At 36.4% G+C, this 16,266-nt stretch overlaps 2 protein-coding genes across 4 annotated transcripts in view; both read right to left on the bottom strand.

Moving 5' to 3' along the window:
- The window catches only part of LOC142344630 (NADH dehydrogenase [ubiquinone] 1 beta subcomplex subunit 9-like), a 412,587-nt gene that overhangs the window by 278,457 nt on the left and 117,864 nt on the right, over positions 1-16,266 (bottom strand). The gene's annotated exons all lie outside the window — the stretch shown is intronic.
- LOC142344629 (serine/threonine-protein phosphatase 2A 55 kDa regulatory subunit B delta isoform-like) overlaps positions 1-16,266 on the bottom strand; it is a 136,508-nt gene that overhangs the window by 2,378 nt on the left and 117,864 nt on the right. The window contains exons 3-11 of the mRNA XM_075396438.1: positions 13,526-13,759; positions 12,848-12,942; positions 12,218-12,377; positions 11,997-12,103; positions 11,353-11,570; positions 6,767-6,891; positions 6,337-6,467; positions 4,151-4,287; positions 3,544-3,788 (exon numbers count right to left, since the gene is read on the bottom strand). Of these exons, the coding sequence (XP_075252553.1) occupies positions 3,544-3,788; positions 4,151-4,287; positions 6,337-6,467; positions 6,767-6,891; positions 11,353-11,570; positions 11,997-12,103; positions 12,218-12,377; positions 12,848-12,942; positions 13,526-13,759 (1,452 nt within the window). The remainder of the gene's footprint in view (positions 1-3,543; positions 3,789-4,150; positions 4,288-6,336; positions 6,468-6,766; positions 6,892-11,352; positions 11,571-11,996; positions 12,104-12,217; positions 12,378-12,847; positions 12,943-13,525; positions 13,760-16,266) is intronic.

The following is a 16,266-nucleotide window of genomic DNA, read 5'->3' as shown; positions in this document are numbered from 1 at the left end:
AAAAAATACAGTGAATTTTGCATATTATAAATCCTGCTTGACATAATAGATATGAAGACGCAGTCAAAAATAACAACTTGTGTACGAAAAATTAATTAGAAAAACTTGCTAATACTCTGTATGTTAATGTCTTCAGAACCAACGAGATCATGCTATATTCTAGACTACCGTCGGAAGATTTGCTCTCGAACGACTAGTGCCAGCTCTAATCAATAGCAGCCTGTTTCAGTTGGGGGTAAGCCTGAATGGGACTAAAAAATTCACTAGGGGCTTTAAATAAGCTCATTAGAGGTTTATCATTTGACTTAGTTTTCAATTGCCGCCAAATGAGTTCAGCTGCTTGAAATTGTGAATGAGAGAATTCTAGATCGAGCAAAACGCCGAAAGTCAAATGCATAAAAGTCACTCGGAAAGTCAAATCGGTCATCAGAAAATTTCGCATAAAAAGACACGTTTACAATAATTGCTCCTCTTCGAGAACAATGAAAAATATTCAGCTGAAAGCTCAAGTGTTTTCAGTGACCCCATAAACTCAAAACTCAAAAAATGCTGATTGGTCTAATTTTTGAAACTCAAACCTTTAAAACCAATCTGCAAATGAAAATATACGTAACTACAAATTTTCAGCCTGACAAAAACCAGATTATGCATATACAGGATAAGCAGATGAAAAAGCAAAATTGATAATTGGTCCAAATTACAAAATTGCCGCCAAAGTTCTTGATGCTTATACCCTCAAACGCAGCTCACGGCCACATGAATCTACCCATCAAGTTACACCAACGTTTAAAGTTTCAATGGCTCGTTAAACTAAACTAACCTCAAAAAATAACACAAATGTTTATAAAAAGTTGAAATTTATTGAAAATTTTTGTTTTTAAGTTTTCATTACCAATACACATACTCTAAAAGAGACATGAAATTAAGTTTAATAACCATTTAACAAAAAAACTAAGGGCAAAAACAAAAACTGCACAATTTGGTGCTCAAAAACTAGAAGTGACTTTTCACCTTGATTTTAGACCTTTCGTCAAATTTAGAACACGCAGAAATTGAAAGACTACTAAAAACTGATGCCCACCAGCTTTACCTGTTTATCGCGTTTTGGAAAAAACGTCCAGCAGATTGCCGAAAAACAAACAGCTTCAATTAATTACCATGACCCCCCCCCCCCCCCCCCCCCGATTGGGAGTGAGGTGACCGCATAAACGGACAAAAAAAGTTTTACAGGAAAAGGTTCAAAGTGAGAACAATTTTGATGTCATTCCTTAGTTGCATATACTGCCGTTTTTTAATGAGAAAATATGCGAGCCAATATTAAAACCAAAAAGCATTAGAGATGGTGAGATAAAAACAAAGTTCAAGCAGCGGGCGTCAGAATTTCGGCTTTATGGGTTAATCCCGTTTCAAATTTCGATTCCGTCTTCGGATAATGACTGTTTTAGGCTCCATTGCTGAGCAATTACTGTTTCAAAAGCACCTTGAGCAGAATTAGAAGAGAATAAAACTAGCCTAGACAAGTGCAAAAGATTTCACAAAATTAACAAGCTGTGAACTAAGGTAAAGCAAAACAAAATTTTGTTCGAAGAGGTAAAAATAGGGCCGCAAAAAAGCCGGATGAGGGCACCTAATAAAGACAGTGAAGCACTGCAATCTAACTTTATTGGATAGCAAAAAACAAGATCAACGCAATGTTGCTAGGCTCAGTTGACAGTTTCTCAGCTATACCAAATTATCAAAGCATTACATTTTCAATGAGAATATTTCAGATTCAACTATCAGTTTTTTAGACTTTATACAGATCCAAATTCGGTCAAAAAAATTAGTTCGCAAATTCGTTCTAGCAATTCAACGGCAAGGAATAAAAGATTTGACAACTTATAGGTTTCTGCAAAAGGCACAAGAAGCAAAATCTGTCAACAATTTGAAAACAGCAAAAAAATTAAAATTGCCGAAGTTATTGGTGTTAATGGATTCGAAACCATCATTGTGTAGCTAAATTCCACATGAAAACCCATTTAAAGGCTTCAATCAAGATTTAACGGCAACTAAAAATTAAAACATATTGTCAACAACAATGAGAATTTGGAGTTGAAGACAGGTTAAACAATACATTAACAACATAACCGACTAAATGTCGGAAAAATTGCTCTCAAACGACTAGTGGCAGCTCTAATCAATTGCAGCCTGCTTCAGTCGGGGGCAGGGAGGGGGAGCCTGAATGGGACTAAGAAGTTCAATAGTGGGCTTCAAATAACCACATTAGACGTTAACATATACCACTATTAAGATTAAAAGTAAAAAATAACACCAGTTTCGGCGCACTTTTCATTTGACTTTTTGTATTAAACTGCCGCCAATTGAGTTCAGCTGCTTGAAATTGTGATTGAGACAGAATGTTAGATCACGCGAAACGAAAAAAGTCAAGGGCGTAAAAGTCACTCGAAAAGTCAAGCAAAAATTTTGCATTTAAAAAGACACACACGTTTACAATAACTGCTATGAACTTCAATCAAGAGCAATTAATCACAAAAAGGTTGCACAAATAATGCAAAATAAAATACCTAATTACGCAAAACCTAATACGAACAATGATCTATGTCGCTCAAAAACAAGAATTTAACAGAAAAATAAAACCAGACAAAATATATATACACAAACCACCTAGCGTTGCACGAATTGCTATCATACGAAAGGCCGCGCTATTTAATTCAGAGGGGGTGTACCTTAGATCAATATTGAAATTTTTATGGGAGCAAAACTGTTAAACCATGGAGGGGTTCAGAATCCTGATATCACGTTCAATTTTCTGCAACATCATTCACTAAACTATACGGGCTTTTAACCGTCTTCGCTTACTATCGCTTTTTATCTTAGCAACAGACTTAAATTCTGAATGAAAGCAACCTAGGTCACGCATAAATCGAAAAGTCAAGCGTATAAAAGTGACTCGAAAATTGAAATCGAAAGAATGTTCCAGAACAAAAAGCTGAGGCGACAATTTTGCATGGAAAATGCCTAAATTTAGAATAATTGCTTCAAACTTAGTTCGAGAGCAATTAACAACAGCAATTTGCGGTGAAAAAATTTGATAACGATCTTTTCGCCTTGAATTTATGATCCCCCCCCCCCCCCCCCCAAGTTTATCAAACTTCGCACTTATAAATCTTGTAGAGACAGCAATGTGACTCTATAAGACAGAAAACTAATTCTAAACAATTTAGAAGGGAGCATATGCTGTAGAAACTTTAATGGTACAAAAACTTCTGACTGGAGAGTTCGTTCGCCAGCAGTCAAAACGAACGGGTACAAATAATTGATACAAAAATTCCTCGCTAGAAACTGAAAACCAGACGCAGGCTATGTAGAACCACGACCTCTAGATAACTAGGCCCATCTTCCGGCAGCAAAAAGAGTTCGGTGAATTAAACAGAAAAGTCATAAAAAGGTGAACGGTTAAAGGAATATGCTACCGCAGGTGAGATGCTATCTCGCGCATAAAAATTTTTGACGAATTTCAAGAGCTAAGTACGGTGAACTAGCCTGTGAATAGATAGAGATTGTCACTGGCAGCTAGAGCTATGACATCGTGCTGTGGGTGCCAGGCACTGTGGATCTGTTTCTTGACAGTGTCAAACCGGCCACTCTCAATGTCATCTAGGGGTGTGAGCAGCTGTCTTCCCATGGCTGTCGGGTAGAGCTCCCTGCTCGCTTCAAACGTGTACTCTGCCTGCGAGTCCAGGTTGAAAATTCGGAATCTGTTTTGATAAGAACCAGTTATTATGTGCCTGAAACAACAAAAATATCTTATCACAATTCAACCACATTTGGCTAGCTCGGGTCGCTTTACACTTGAATATATTTAACCCTATTTAGTTAGAATATATCAATCCTATTTAGGTAAATCCTCAGCCACAAGATAATAAACCAAATCAACCTTTATTACTGAGAATTTTTGAATTGTTCCAACTTAAAAAAAACGAGGAGACCGTCCCGTCCCGTCCCGTCTTCAAAATTTTTATGACAGCACTGATTATGTGCAAAAATGACTATACATGGTTGTATAGTCTTTTGCAGCAATAGTCTGTACAGCTACTGGAGTAAGACATAAAGGAGTGGGACTGAGCAGGGATAAATAGAGAGGACATACCTGTCATCGTGGCTCCAAGAGCACTCAAACTTATCAAAGATGGAGTCGTTCTCGTATAGCCAACAGAGCTTGTGTCTGAGAGAGGGATGCACCTGGTAGCAGGCCACTGGCCCACTCTCCATGTTCAAATCCCACACCTACACATCATAACAACGCGCTAACATTACAGAAAACCTCACGTGAATAGATAGATGTACTTAAACAAATCCTACATTTACACATAGCCGGCAGATTGCCGGAAAATAGCCGCGATAGACACTTGTGGCCTTCCATGGAATTGAAACAACTAAAGAAATAAGACCACCAGTCCTTTGATAGACCCCTGGACTTTTTGGGTTTGATTCGGACTGTCATTTTTATGTGACCCATACGCTCTATAAGGAAAGAGTCCTAATAGAGCTTTTTCAAATTTAATATTCTAAATCAAAAACTCAATACTCTACACTCAAGAAATAGGGCATTTACGTTTGGCACTACTAGGATGCACACTATTGATCTTTAACCAGTAAATGTTCATAAAATTTCATTAAGTGATTTCAGAAGTCATTTTTTGAGTGAGGTAAGTCAGGCAGTTTAAGCAGTAGAAGTCACTAATATTCAATTCCAAGAAGTCAGGTCGTGAGAATCATCGATGGAGACGACGAATTAAAAAAAAACCTATCATGAAAAGTCCTGATGTACAATTCAAAGAATTTTCATTGACTAAACAAAAAAAAGGCCTTAAACGGCCTAAGAGTGAATTGGGGAAAACCATTTCTAAAAAAATCAGATCAAAAAAATTTGAAAAAAAAAACAAAAAATCAATGTAAAAATGCCGCATGAAAACAAAAAACGTTTAGCGAGAAATGAAAGTTTGGTTCAAAAAAAACTAAAATGAACTATGAATGGATTGGGAAACCATTTAGAAAAAAATCCTATCCAAAAAATCAAAAAAACAGTAAAAAAAATCAAAGTGAAATTGACGCATGTGAAAAAAACCACTACCCTGAAAGCGAATTTTTGTTCAAACGCCGTTTTCTCGTTCTAATTGAAAATTAGAGCGAAAAAATTTCACGCCGCAAAACCACTTGCTTTTTCGCTCCACTTCCTGTTTCGGCGTGACCAAAATCAAGAAAACGTGTGAACAGATCATTTTTCATTGAAGGCTGATATGTTCTATTGTGATTAAAAATCTGTATAAGTTTTTGCTGCCTCTATTAGCTGCTCTCTAATAACCTTCATTTAGAGTGGCACACTCCCCTTTGACCTTATCTATGTGAATTAAAGTAAATAAAAGTCTGTTTCAAAGTGAGGAAGTCATTTTTGTGAGTGAGGTAAGTCAAGTGTGACCAAAATTTAATCCCGCAAATGAACAAAAAAACTCGCTCCACTAAGAGCAAAAATGACGTCACGCACGTACTTCAGTTGAAATTGCATGAGCGAATGAACAAAAAGCAGAATTGAAGTGGTTGTGACGTCATATGGTCGTAACGAAAATCTTGACGACGAAATAAAAAAAACACAGCAGAACAAGTCCTGACGTGCAATTCAAAGAATTTTCATTGACTATACAACAAACTAGCAAACTAGACCTAAAATGGACTGAGTTAATTGGGAAAACAATTTCCGAAAAATCAGATCAAAAAAATGAAACTGAAAATCAATGTCAAAATGCTGCATGTGAACAAAAAACCCCGAGCGAGAAAGCGAATTGTTGTTCAAACACCGTTTTCTCATTCTACTTTAAAATTAGAGCAATTAATTTCAAGCCGCAAAACCACTCGCTTTTTCGCTCCACATTCTGTTTCGGCGTGACCAAAATCACTACTCTAATTTGACTTCAAAAATCATGAAAATGTGTGAACAGCTCTTACAAAAAGACAGCGCCCCAATAAAATTCAAATTCTATGAATTGTAAACCAAGAGAAGGCCAAAAATAGCCCCAGCCAGCGCTGTGCGGCTATTAAAAAGACAGCGCCCCCAATACAATTCAAATTATTTGAATTGTAAAAAAACCACGATGTCCCCAATAATAGCCGCTATCGCTTTGCGGCTATTAATAATCTAATTCAGGGCACGAGGTAGCAGCATACCATCTTTTATCCAACAGTACTTTCCTGAGAGAGCTGTCTTTTTAGATAGAGAAAAATGTCTTGGCTGTGGCTTTTTTCCAATTTAGGTCAGATTCAGGGTTACAGATTGTTTACCTTGACAGTGAGGTAATCCCTGGTAAGCATGTACCTCCCGGAGTGGCTGAACCTGACATCAGATAAAGAAGAGCAGATCTCTGAGAAGAAGTTCTGACTGCGCTCACTGTCGTCCTCCTGCTGCTCAAACACTACAAACAAACCACAGCATGCTACAACCAAACCCACACATTTCATACAGACAGGTAGGACATAAATAGTCGTCTGAAAGCATTTCATCTAGCTTATAATTATTTGAGCATCTATTCAACGCCTTCAAGCTGCAGAATGATTTTTATTAACGCCCCATACAATGCAAGGTACTTTTATTGTACTGTGGCCTAAATCACGTCTATTAAGTAGCTTGAGATAAAAATATGATCTTGGCTTCACTTTTTCAAGCAACTCATGAGCTTAAATTGTTACTCGGCGATCAAGAGATATATGTTACATTTGTAGTAGGAGTCGCATAGTGCCTGCTGTCGCATGTCGCAAAGCTTAACGTTGCCTCGACTGCTGCTGTAGGCGAAGATATTGCAGTGTTTAGGGTGGAACTCAGCAGCTGTGATCACCTCACTAAAAACACACAACATTACCCTCAATAAAATTTTGTACCATGTGGACAAATGAAATTAACATAGCCGGCAGATTGCCGGAATAGCTGCGAAAGAATAGACCTGCGTGCCATATAATAGAGATAGAAACAGATCTAAATTGAAAAAAAAAATCGACGCCGCTCAAAAAACTAGGCTAAAAAACATTCAGCGATAAATTAGTAAAGCTTGTTAAAATTCATTCCACAGAAGCCTCTTATTGGGGACCTTTACTGCACAAATGAGTTCCTTTGACCTTAAACGAATTCAAAAAAAAAACACTAAACTTGAACAAAAAAACCACTAGCGAGAAATGAAAATTTAATTCAAACAAAAAACTAGGCCTAGAATGAGCTGTGAATGGATTGGGAAAACCATTTAGAAAAAAATGCGATCCCAAAAATCGAAAAACAGTAAAAATCAGAGTGAAATTGCCGCATGTGAACAAAAAACCACTACCGAGAAACCGAGTTTTTGTTCAAACACCATTTTCGGACTCTACTTTAAAATAAGAGCGAAAAAAATTCACGCCGCAAAACCACTCGCTTTTTCGCTCCATTTCCTGTTTCGGCGTGACGAAAATCACTAATCCAATTTGACTTCAAAAATCATGAAAATGTGTGAACAGATCTTAAAAAAAAGACAGCGCCCCAATACAATTCAAATTCTTGGAATTGTAAAAAACCAAGAGCACCGCAATATAGCTACGCTCAGCTTACAGCTTCGCAGCTATAAAAACATGCAAAAAAGACAGAAGATTGTCGGAATAGCTGCGAAATACTTGCGTGCCGTAAAAAAAACAGAATCAGATACAGAAATGCGTTGAAAAAGTTATCGACGGCTCTTAAACTATAAAAAAACTTTCAGTGCTGATTTCATCTTCTTCAATTTGGCCTTATAAGCGGCAAATTAGTTTTGTTGAGTGAGGTAGGTCACCCATGATCAAAATCTAGTCACGACAGGCGAGGCGATTTAATTCACAGAGGGGCGTATTCGAGGGCAATAACTTCCTACACTGAAAAATTTTGGACCCACGATCTCCAGTAACAGTCACCACCGCCCTTAAACGCTCGGCCACGCCGCCTTTGGTGAGCAAGAAATCAAGCATGAAAAAGTCACCCAAGAAGTCAACGAAAGAGTGCTCTAATAAAAAAAAGTAAAACGAAAAATGCTCGTCTGACGAAACAAAAAACATAGCCGCAAGAACCGAAGCTGCTAAATGCGTCAAGTCCTCCTGGGCAAACCTCATTGGAGCTGAAACCACTAACTTTTGTCTGAAAACTAATACGTTTTTGCCTCACCAGTCAAATAAAAAAATTTGGTTAAAACTTAAATCCCTGTCGTAGCGAACTTTCAGCATTAACACCACTGAAAAAAGCAAAACTTAGGACGATACTAAAAAAGCATACAAAAGATTCAAATCCTAAAATAACTCGAAAGAAAAAAAACTTACTGTAAAATCTTGAAACCTCAAAATTTTTGTATTATCACAAACATGTTTGGCAACGTGAAAAACATCCAAAACTTTATTAAAGTTGGACAAAAACTGTCAAATTTAAAATCTGACCTGGTTAAAATTCGGGAAACGTTACCCAAAGACACAATGGGAAAGCTTAAGCCAAATACCATTCTTAGAAAAAGAATATCCAGTTTTCAAACATAACTGGATAAGAAAAAATTTCAAATATAATTCTGTCATTTCAGTTAGATATTAGAACAAAACAGAAAAATATTAATTTCAACAAATTCTCAGAGCTGCATAAAATCAAATCATATCAACTTCAAAAAAAATATAAAAAATCATCGAAGGAGAAAAAAAGGTACAATCTTTAATTTTTTCAAATGCAAAGGAAGTAATAACACGGGGAAAAACTCAAACATACTTGCGAAAAAAGACTCAACTCTAGAACGTGGAGGATGAGAACACATTGTGCAGAAAGGCAACAAAATCATTATAATTGAAATTGAAAAATTGCTAAAAAGTTAAATTCAAATAAAATTAGAAAAATAAGAACATTTTATTATTCAGCAATGGAGGTTCAGTAAAATTAGATAGCAATATTTCTGTCAAAAAAAACAGTTAAACAGAATCAGTAGATTCAAAACGTTGAAATATTGTCAAAAAATTTTAAACAAAAAAAATCTCATAGAACTTTCAAAGACTTAATACCAAAAAATAATTGAACTATCGACAACACAAATATGAAAACCCTCACGTTGCAGAGAAAACTTCATTCTAGTAAAACTTCCAAACCAAAAATCAAAAGAAATTGCCAAATCCAATTGATTAAAATAAAATTTTATAAGCATAGCTGGAAGAGTGCCAAAAAATAGCCTCAATAGCTTCGTAGATCTGCAGTCTCAAAAAGATAGTAAAGGAAACCGACAAATTGCCGGAAAATAGCCGCCGTTGAACCGCTTGACGCACATAAGGATTGAAACAAAAACAAATAAGATATAGAAATTGACATAATCTTTCCAAGTGTCAAATATTGGCGTGTACATATTGCATATTCGATTAGATTGTAAAATTACACTTAACTCAGCCTCTAAACAGAACGCTATTGAGCATAACACTAATGCCAGCTAGCAATTAGTTTAATGAACTTTGGTAACCTAACGCACTATGACTAAATGACCGGGCTTCTTATGCTTATCCTGTTTCTTTTCATCTTTTGACCGTTTGCACTACATTGCGTAATTCAATGCGTGAAAAAATTTAAAATCCACTCAGTTGAAAAAGTGAGCGAGGTAAATCACTAGTCAAACGTGAAAATTTTGAATTATGTAAAACGAAAAACGCGATCAAAAGGTGAACCAAATTTTAAAAAACAGGAGAGCGCATAAATAATAGCCGTTGAGAGGTTGATGGCGGCTATTAAAAAAGCAACTTCTTTTTTATTAAATGCTGAGAGGTTACATTTTGTTTAAGAACCTGTCACATTTATAAGAACCTGTCTAATAGCTGCTCTCAAATAACCTTCAATTAGAGTGACATACTTACTTGACATTATCCCTTTGAATTTAGGAAAAGTCGATTCCAGAGCGAGGTAGATCACGTGTGACCAAACACTTAACATTTAGGTCACGGTCACAAAAATCTTAACGAATGGACAAAACTCGCTCCACTAAGAGTGAAATATTACGTTCACTTGAAATTGCATAAACGAATGAACGAAAAGCTGAGTTGAAATGATTGCGACGTTATATGGTGACAACAAAAACCTTGTTGACGCAATAAAAAATAAACAGACTAGCGTCGGAAAAATTGCCCTCGAATGACAGGCGGGCGTACATTTTTCCTTATGAATCAAAAATGGGTAGGGTGAAACAGACCCCGACCTCCTGAGTCCGATTACTTAAACTCGACAGAGGCAATAACCTCAAGGCTATCAGGGCCTTGTCATCTTATCCAACAATCGATTTTGTTTAAACAACAAACTTTACTTCGGAGTGAGAGCAATTGAAATCACTCAAAAATCAAGAAGTGCGTTAAAAACTTATTTGTATGTCAAAGATTATTCTAAAGGAAAAGCAAAAAAACAATCGAGCGAAAACGACTCGTTACAATAATTGCTTCTATTTCGAGAGCAATTAAAAACCAAGAGAAGACCAATAATATCCCCAGCTATCGCTTTGCAGCCATTAACAACAAAACAACCTCATGTCAAAAACAGACGAATTCAAAGCAAAAATTATCAAAGTTACGTTGTCATTATAAACTGATTACAAAATAGTCTGCTCAAAGATCCAGAAAAAGAAATAATTGAAAAAGAATCCAAAAGTTTACTTGAAAAAAATGCTTGGGAATTACGAGTCCATTAACTTGAAAACCTCGATTAGGCTCCCAAAAGAGTTAGCCAAATTGAAGAAGAACGAATTGAGGTTGAAAAGTCATTCACTCGGTTCACGACTTGAGGTTGAAAAGTCATTCACGCAGCGCACGAACAAAAACCGTCTCTCGCTCAGAAAAAATGAGTTCATATGGAATAGGCACGCTGAGTTTACAGCTTCGCAGTTATAATCGAAATATCCACTGATAATTTTGTCCTAGTTGACGGGTCGATAAGCACTTCACGTCCGTCTGTATCGGCTCCGCCCGGAAAACCCACCCATTTTTTCGGGACTATATCCCACAACGCTGAAGAGGAATATCCATTATTGGGGAATGATAACAAATCCGCAGTATTTAGGGAGGCATGCTTTGTAATCCCGTTGAAACAAAATACAGTGTAGTTCAGTTGATATGTTGATCGGCCCCCTATTGACTAATTAACTAACATAACTCATCTTGATAGACAATGATGATATGACAACATGTTAAGAATAAAATATTTTAAACGTTGACAGATGATTTCATTATAAAACTGCCACAGATCATTTTCATTGGATATAAATAGTCAGCTGGACAATTGAAAGAAAACGGCATAAATCAAGAACGGACCTGAGTTCTTCCATGTTGGCGGGTTTGATGTCGACAATGTTGAAGCTCTGGTCCGTGATAGAGAGGTTCCAGAGATTGATCCTCAAGTCATCGGCACTGAGAAACGTCTCCAGGTCGGTGTTGAGGGATATTGAGTTGATGTGATACGTGTGTGCATTCGAGAACACCCTCCGCGGACTCGCCTCTATCATCAGCTCTGTCGGCTCGTACCTCGGAACCTAACACCACAACACCACGATCAATAACATCAACTTACCACTATAAGCATTGACTTAGTCGCAATACACGAATAAATGCAATAGCCAGTAAATATTTCAGCATATTATTGCCGCAAATGCTACCATTGCGATTTCATTCTGACGCATTTATCAGAAACATAGTTCTCAAACGACTGGCGCGGGGTTGACTTTCGTAATCGCTATCCTCGGCTTAGGGAGTCTATCATCAATGCGTGAGGGTACATGGGCAAATATAATTGCTTGAAACTTCGTTTGAGAGCAAATACAAACATTCCTGGAGGATAAGATTTAGTTGCTATTTAATAAATACGAACCGAAAACGTTAAAAATTGCTTTCGGCAATAGCAGCCGGCTAGGAATCACACTAACAGCTCTCTGGGCATCTGCAAGCAGTGTAGTACTAACTATTAAGTTGTTGCTGAAGTGTTTGGGGTTTCCATCTTCATCTTTCAGGTTGTATCCTGTGGTCTTCCTATTTTTCTTCTGGATTTTCCACAATTTGATAGTTTTATCTAAAACAACACAACGTTTAATCTTTTCATGGAGTGTTTCAAATTCCTTACAGATTCTAGATGTCTACGAGGGTTATAAGGGGAATACTATTGAAGATGTGGTATTGGACTGACCATTAGTGGATAGGAGGTAGTGTGAGGAATTATGTTGGGGGAGCCACTTGATCTTGTTGATCTTCTCTTCGATCTCTAAACTCTTCAGGTAATCGAACTCTGGCTCGTGGCTCTGGAAAGTGCTGTACACCTGGTACTCGCCATATTTGGCCTCCACGTCCTAACGCACAGCAGGAAAATTTAACAGTATCAATGATTATGACCGGAGTGAAATAAAAAATAATTGTGAGATCTATTTCCGGATTTATATGCATCGACCAATTACAATTAATGGTCCGCATAACAAACTTGCGACCACTCTCAGCAACTACGTAAAACATCAAAGTATGAGTTGTTCTAAGTCCTCTCGAACATTTCATTGCTAACCATTTAATATAAGGTTGAAATATCACCTATAAGAGACCACAAAACAGCCTCCTGTCAATTTTTTTTATTTATAATGATTTACAAACATGCCTCATATATTTACACCCATTGGGTTCTATATATTCACGAGCCACTTAAAACCCGTTAAATTCCCTCAATAAAGGCAAAATGTTTTATGGTAACTACGGATGGATCCAGAACTTTGATGGTATCAACGATATAATAAGTTCTAGAGCTGTAATTGTAAGAAGTTGGCAAACTAACTGGAGATCTGTGAAAGATGACTATTCTACCGCCCTTGTCCCCTGTGGCTAATAGCTCTCCTGTGTCGTTAAATTCTACTGTCGATATTATGTCGGCTAAAACATACATAAAAACCTTACAGCACAAACATGAACCAGCAAAATCATATTCAATTTCTCAAAAATACTCTTCATGCATCATTTACTGTCAAGTATTCATTAAATTTAAACTCGAGCGGTGTTTGTTTTCTGCATTAAAAAATTATTGCTCTAATATCTTAGCTGAAAAAGTCATTACACCTAAAATTCACACCGTACGATGTTAATGATAGTAATCATAGAGCAGAAACACAGCAAAGCTCGTAAAATGGAAATATTACACTGCGTCAAAATGTGACTTATGCTTAAAATCTACGTTCAATACAATAGTGAAAAAATCCACGATGCCCAAAGCATTCCCACGATGCCTAAAATTCCCCTTCACTCCAACCGATTTTGACACAAACAACCAAAATGCACTTAAATTTCCGAATTGTATATCTACAGAATTATTTAATTTAAGTACAATCAATTTATTGGAGAACATGCAAAAATTTAACTATCTGGTTATATTTTCTGAATTTAAATGTTTTGTTTGAATCCTAAAAAAAAGCAAAAGATACTTTATAGCTCATATTAATTAATATGAATTGTGACTGACCATCGGTGACTTGAGGGTCAGCAGATCCTTTGACTTGGGAAAAGAACCAGTCGTTCTCGGGGTGGATGGCTGATCGGATGTGGTTGTTGTTGTTGTTGGCTAAGGAGGAAAATGAGCTGTTGTTGTGGTGGTCGTCGTTTGGCCCTCCTTGGTCGTGTTCGGAAGCGCTGGACATTGAATGGGGTGGCGCAATGTCCATGTCCTCCACACTCGCCGTATCCGCCATGAATTCATCTACAATACAAACATTCATAACTTCAAAACTCAGTTCAGGAGCAATATGAAAGATTGTTCAAGCACCAGACTGATCACCAAACAAGCATTGCTCTTTAAAGAAATGCTCTAAGTATTATATGATAATTGTACACGGGAGAGATGACGAACGAGAAGAATAGAGGTGAACTATGCATGACACAAATCGATTGGCCCCTACAGAAGTTTTACTAAGTATCTGACCGAACAATTCAAATCAACAATGTGAGATTTTTCAACAAACTGTTTTGAAATTTCCAAAAATCCTTCGAACTTAAATCAGATCTCAACATTGACAAAACTTCAGTATCTGTAATCGTTGTATGCTAGTACTTGCGCACTGCGAAGGCGAATGCTTGGAAAACAACACCAACGTTTCAATACAAAAACTTTCGGGAGACAAAAAGTCTGGTTTGGGTGAAAAGAAAGCTAGTTTCTCTCCTATTGAATGCAAAGCTTTTGACAAGATATTTCCACTCTTTTGCTGTCCATTATATTCAAAAAAGTTAGGGCCCTAATCAGTAAGGAATGTAGAACACTAATTGAAATGCGATCTCAGGAACAAAGTCATCAACGCAGTCAAGCAATGAAGAATAAAAATTGGAGGATTTACATCTTTGAAAAAATTGTCAACAGGTAGTTTGGAAATGAAGAGACCAAAAACAAAAATTATGGAAATTAGCAATCATAAAGGATTAAAACAATGATCGCTTATTCAAAACCATTCTTCACACTGGTCAACCTACCAAGGAAATGATGAAGAAATTATTTTCTTTTCAATCATGTGGCATCATTCATTGGAACTTTCGACAAATAACTTTTTGGTGATCAATTCAATTTTTTTATTAATTCAGTTGCCGTTAATATTTCGTCACTCGTAGCTCATTCATGTAATTTGGCCTCAATTAAAACAAAAATAAGGTTTTCGTCAATTTCTCCGCAATTCATTCAGTTCATTGACAGTAATAGCTAGTCACTCACTATTCAGTATCTGTAATCGTTGCAAGCAAAAAATTTTACACTAGGAGAGCTGATGCTTAGAAAAGAAACCACAAATTTTTGCATTCAAAAAATTTCCGTAGACAAAAATTTTTTGTTGATTTCATATTTCATAAAAAACTTTTTAATTACATTGAGAATTCCAGAAATTTGGGCGAAAAGAAACCTGGGTCCACTCATTATTAATGGCAGGCTCTAGACGAGTTATTCTTTCACTCTTTTATTGTCCATTTTTCAGAACAGAGCCCCAACCAGGAAGGAATATAGAGCACTAATTGAAATGCAATCTCAGGGGCAAAAAAACGTTATCAGAGGTTACAAAAAAGCCTAATTTTTAATACGATTTTTGATTTGTTCACTCTTCAATTGATCAAAGTGAAACCACCCACGCAAAAATTAATAAACTCTGGCAACTTACAGAACTAGTTAAAGACACACCCAAAAATGAAAAAAGGAAAAATTAAATCTTTGAAAAAGTCAAACATTCGTGTTGAAAAAGAAGAAATCAAAAATTACATGGCCATTAATTTGCCAAAAAATAAGTGACGACACGGGGACTGCAAAATGAACATCGTTGAAAGTAGTATTCGTACAGGATTAAAACAAGGATCATTTATTTACAACCTTTCTTCACTTTGTTGACCTCCTATGGAAACAACGAACTTTCATTTTGTTCAATCATCAGGAATCATTCATTGGCAAAATGTGCATCGAAACTTTATCCAAAAATCTCTTTCGGATATAAGCTATTCTGATTTTTTCATTATTACTTCGGTTCTAATAGCTCGTTTATACAACGTCTTCCTAAATTTTAACAAATACCGAAACCACTGTTTTTTTTTGGCAAAACAAGGTAATGCATTGACATTTATAGCTAGCAACTCAATAATTTGCATAAAATTCGTGTCAGTTTCCGTCTTCACGAAGCCATGAAACTCCATTTTTTGAGAAAAAAACTTTCAGGACGCATGGACCACTTTATTTCTGCGCAAAATTTTAGTTAAAATTAGAGAACTGTACCAACTTTATTAGTCCTTTAGACAAATATCCAGGGTCAGAAAACTAAACGCAAATTATGAGATACGGAAACCAAAATATTTAGTATTTAATTTTTAAAGACATTTACTAATTTGCCGAAGTGTTGCCAGACCTATGAATCTGCAAAGAAGCCGATAACAAAACACTGGAGGCGCTCAAAAATCTACTGCATAGGAGCGAGTGAAACAATCTCAAGGATACCAGGGCTTTGAATATCAAGGATATCCAGAAGCTGATATAGTGATTCTCTAAATCAATGAAGGTGAAATTATCTGAAAATTTAAGTGCATTTATCAATCCAGATGCAGCAAAAAAGCTTTGGAACAGAAAAACTAATAAGTTATTGTGAAATCTTGTGCAGAAGATCTGACCGCATCAGTCTTTAACCTTAAGCATCAACCTTTGATGAAAAAAAATGTTTAAGATGAAATAAAACCATTCGAAGAGCAAAG

This window comes from Convolutriloba macropyga, chromosome 8 (assembly GCF_964194025.1).
Source record: "Convolutriloba macropyga chromosome 8, txConMacr16.3, whole genome shotgun sequence".
Lineage (NCBI taxonomy): Eukaryota > Metazoa > Xenacoelomorpha > Acoela > Convolutidae > Convolutriloba > Convolutriloba macropyga.
This window is presented reverse-complemented; position numbering and strand designations above follow the sequence as displayed.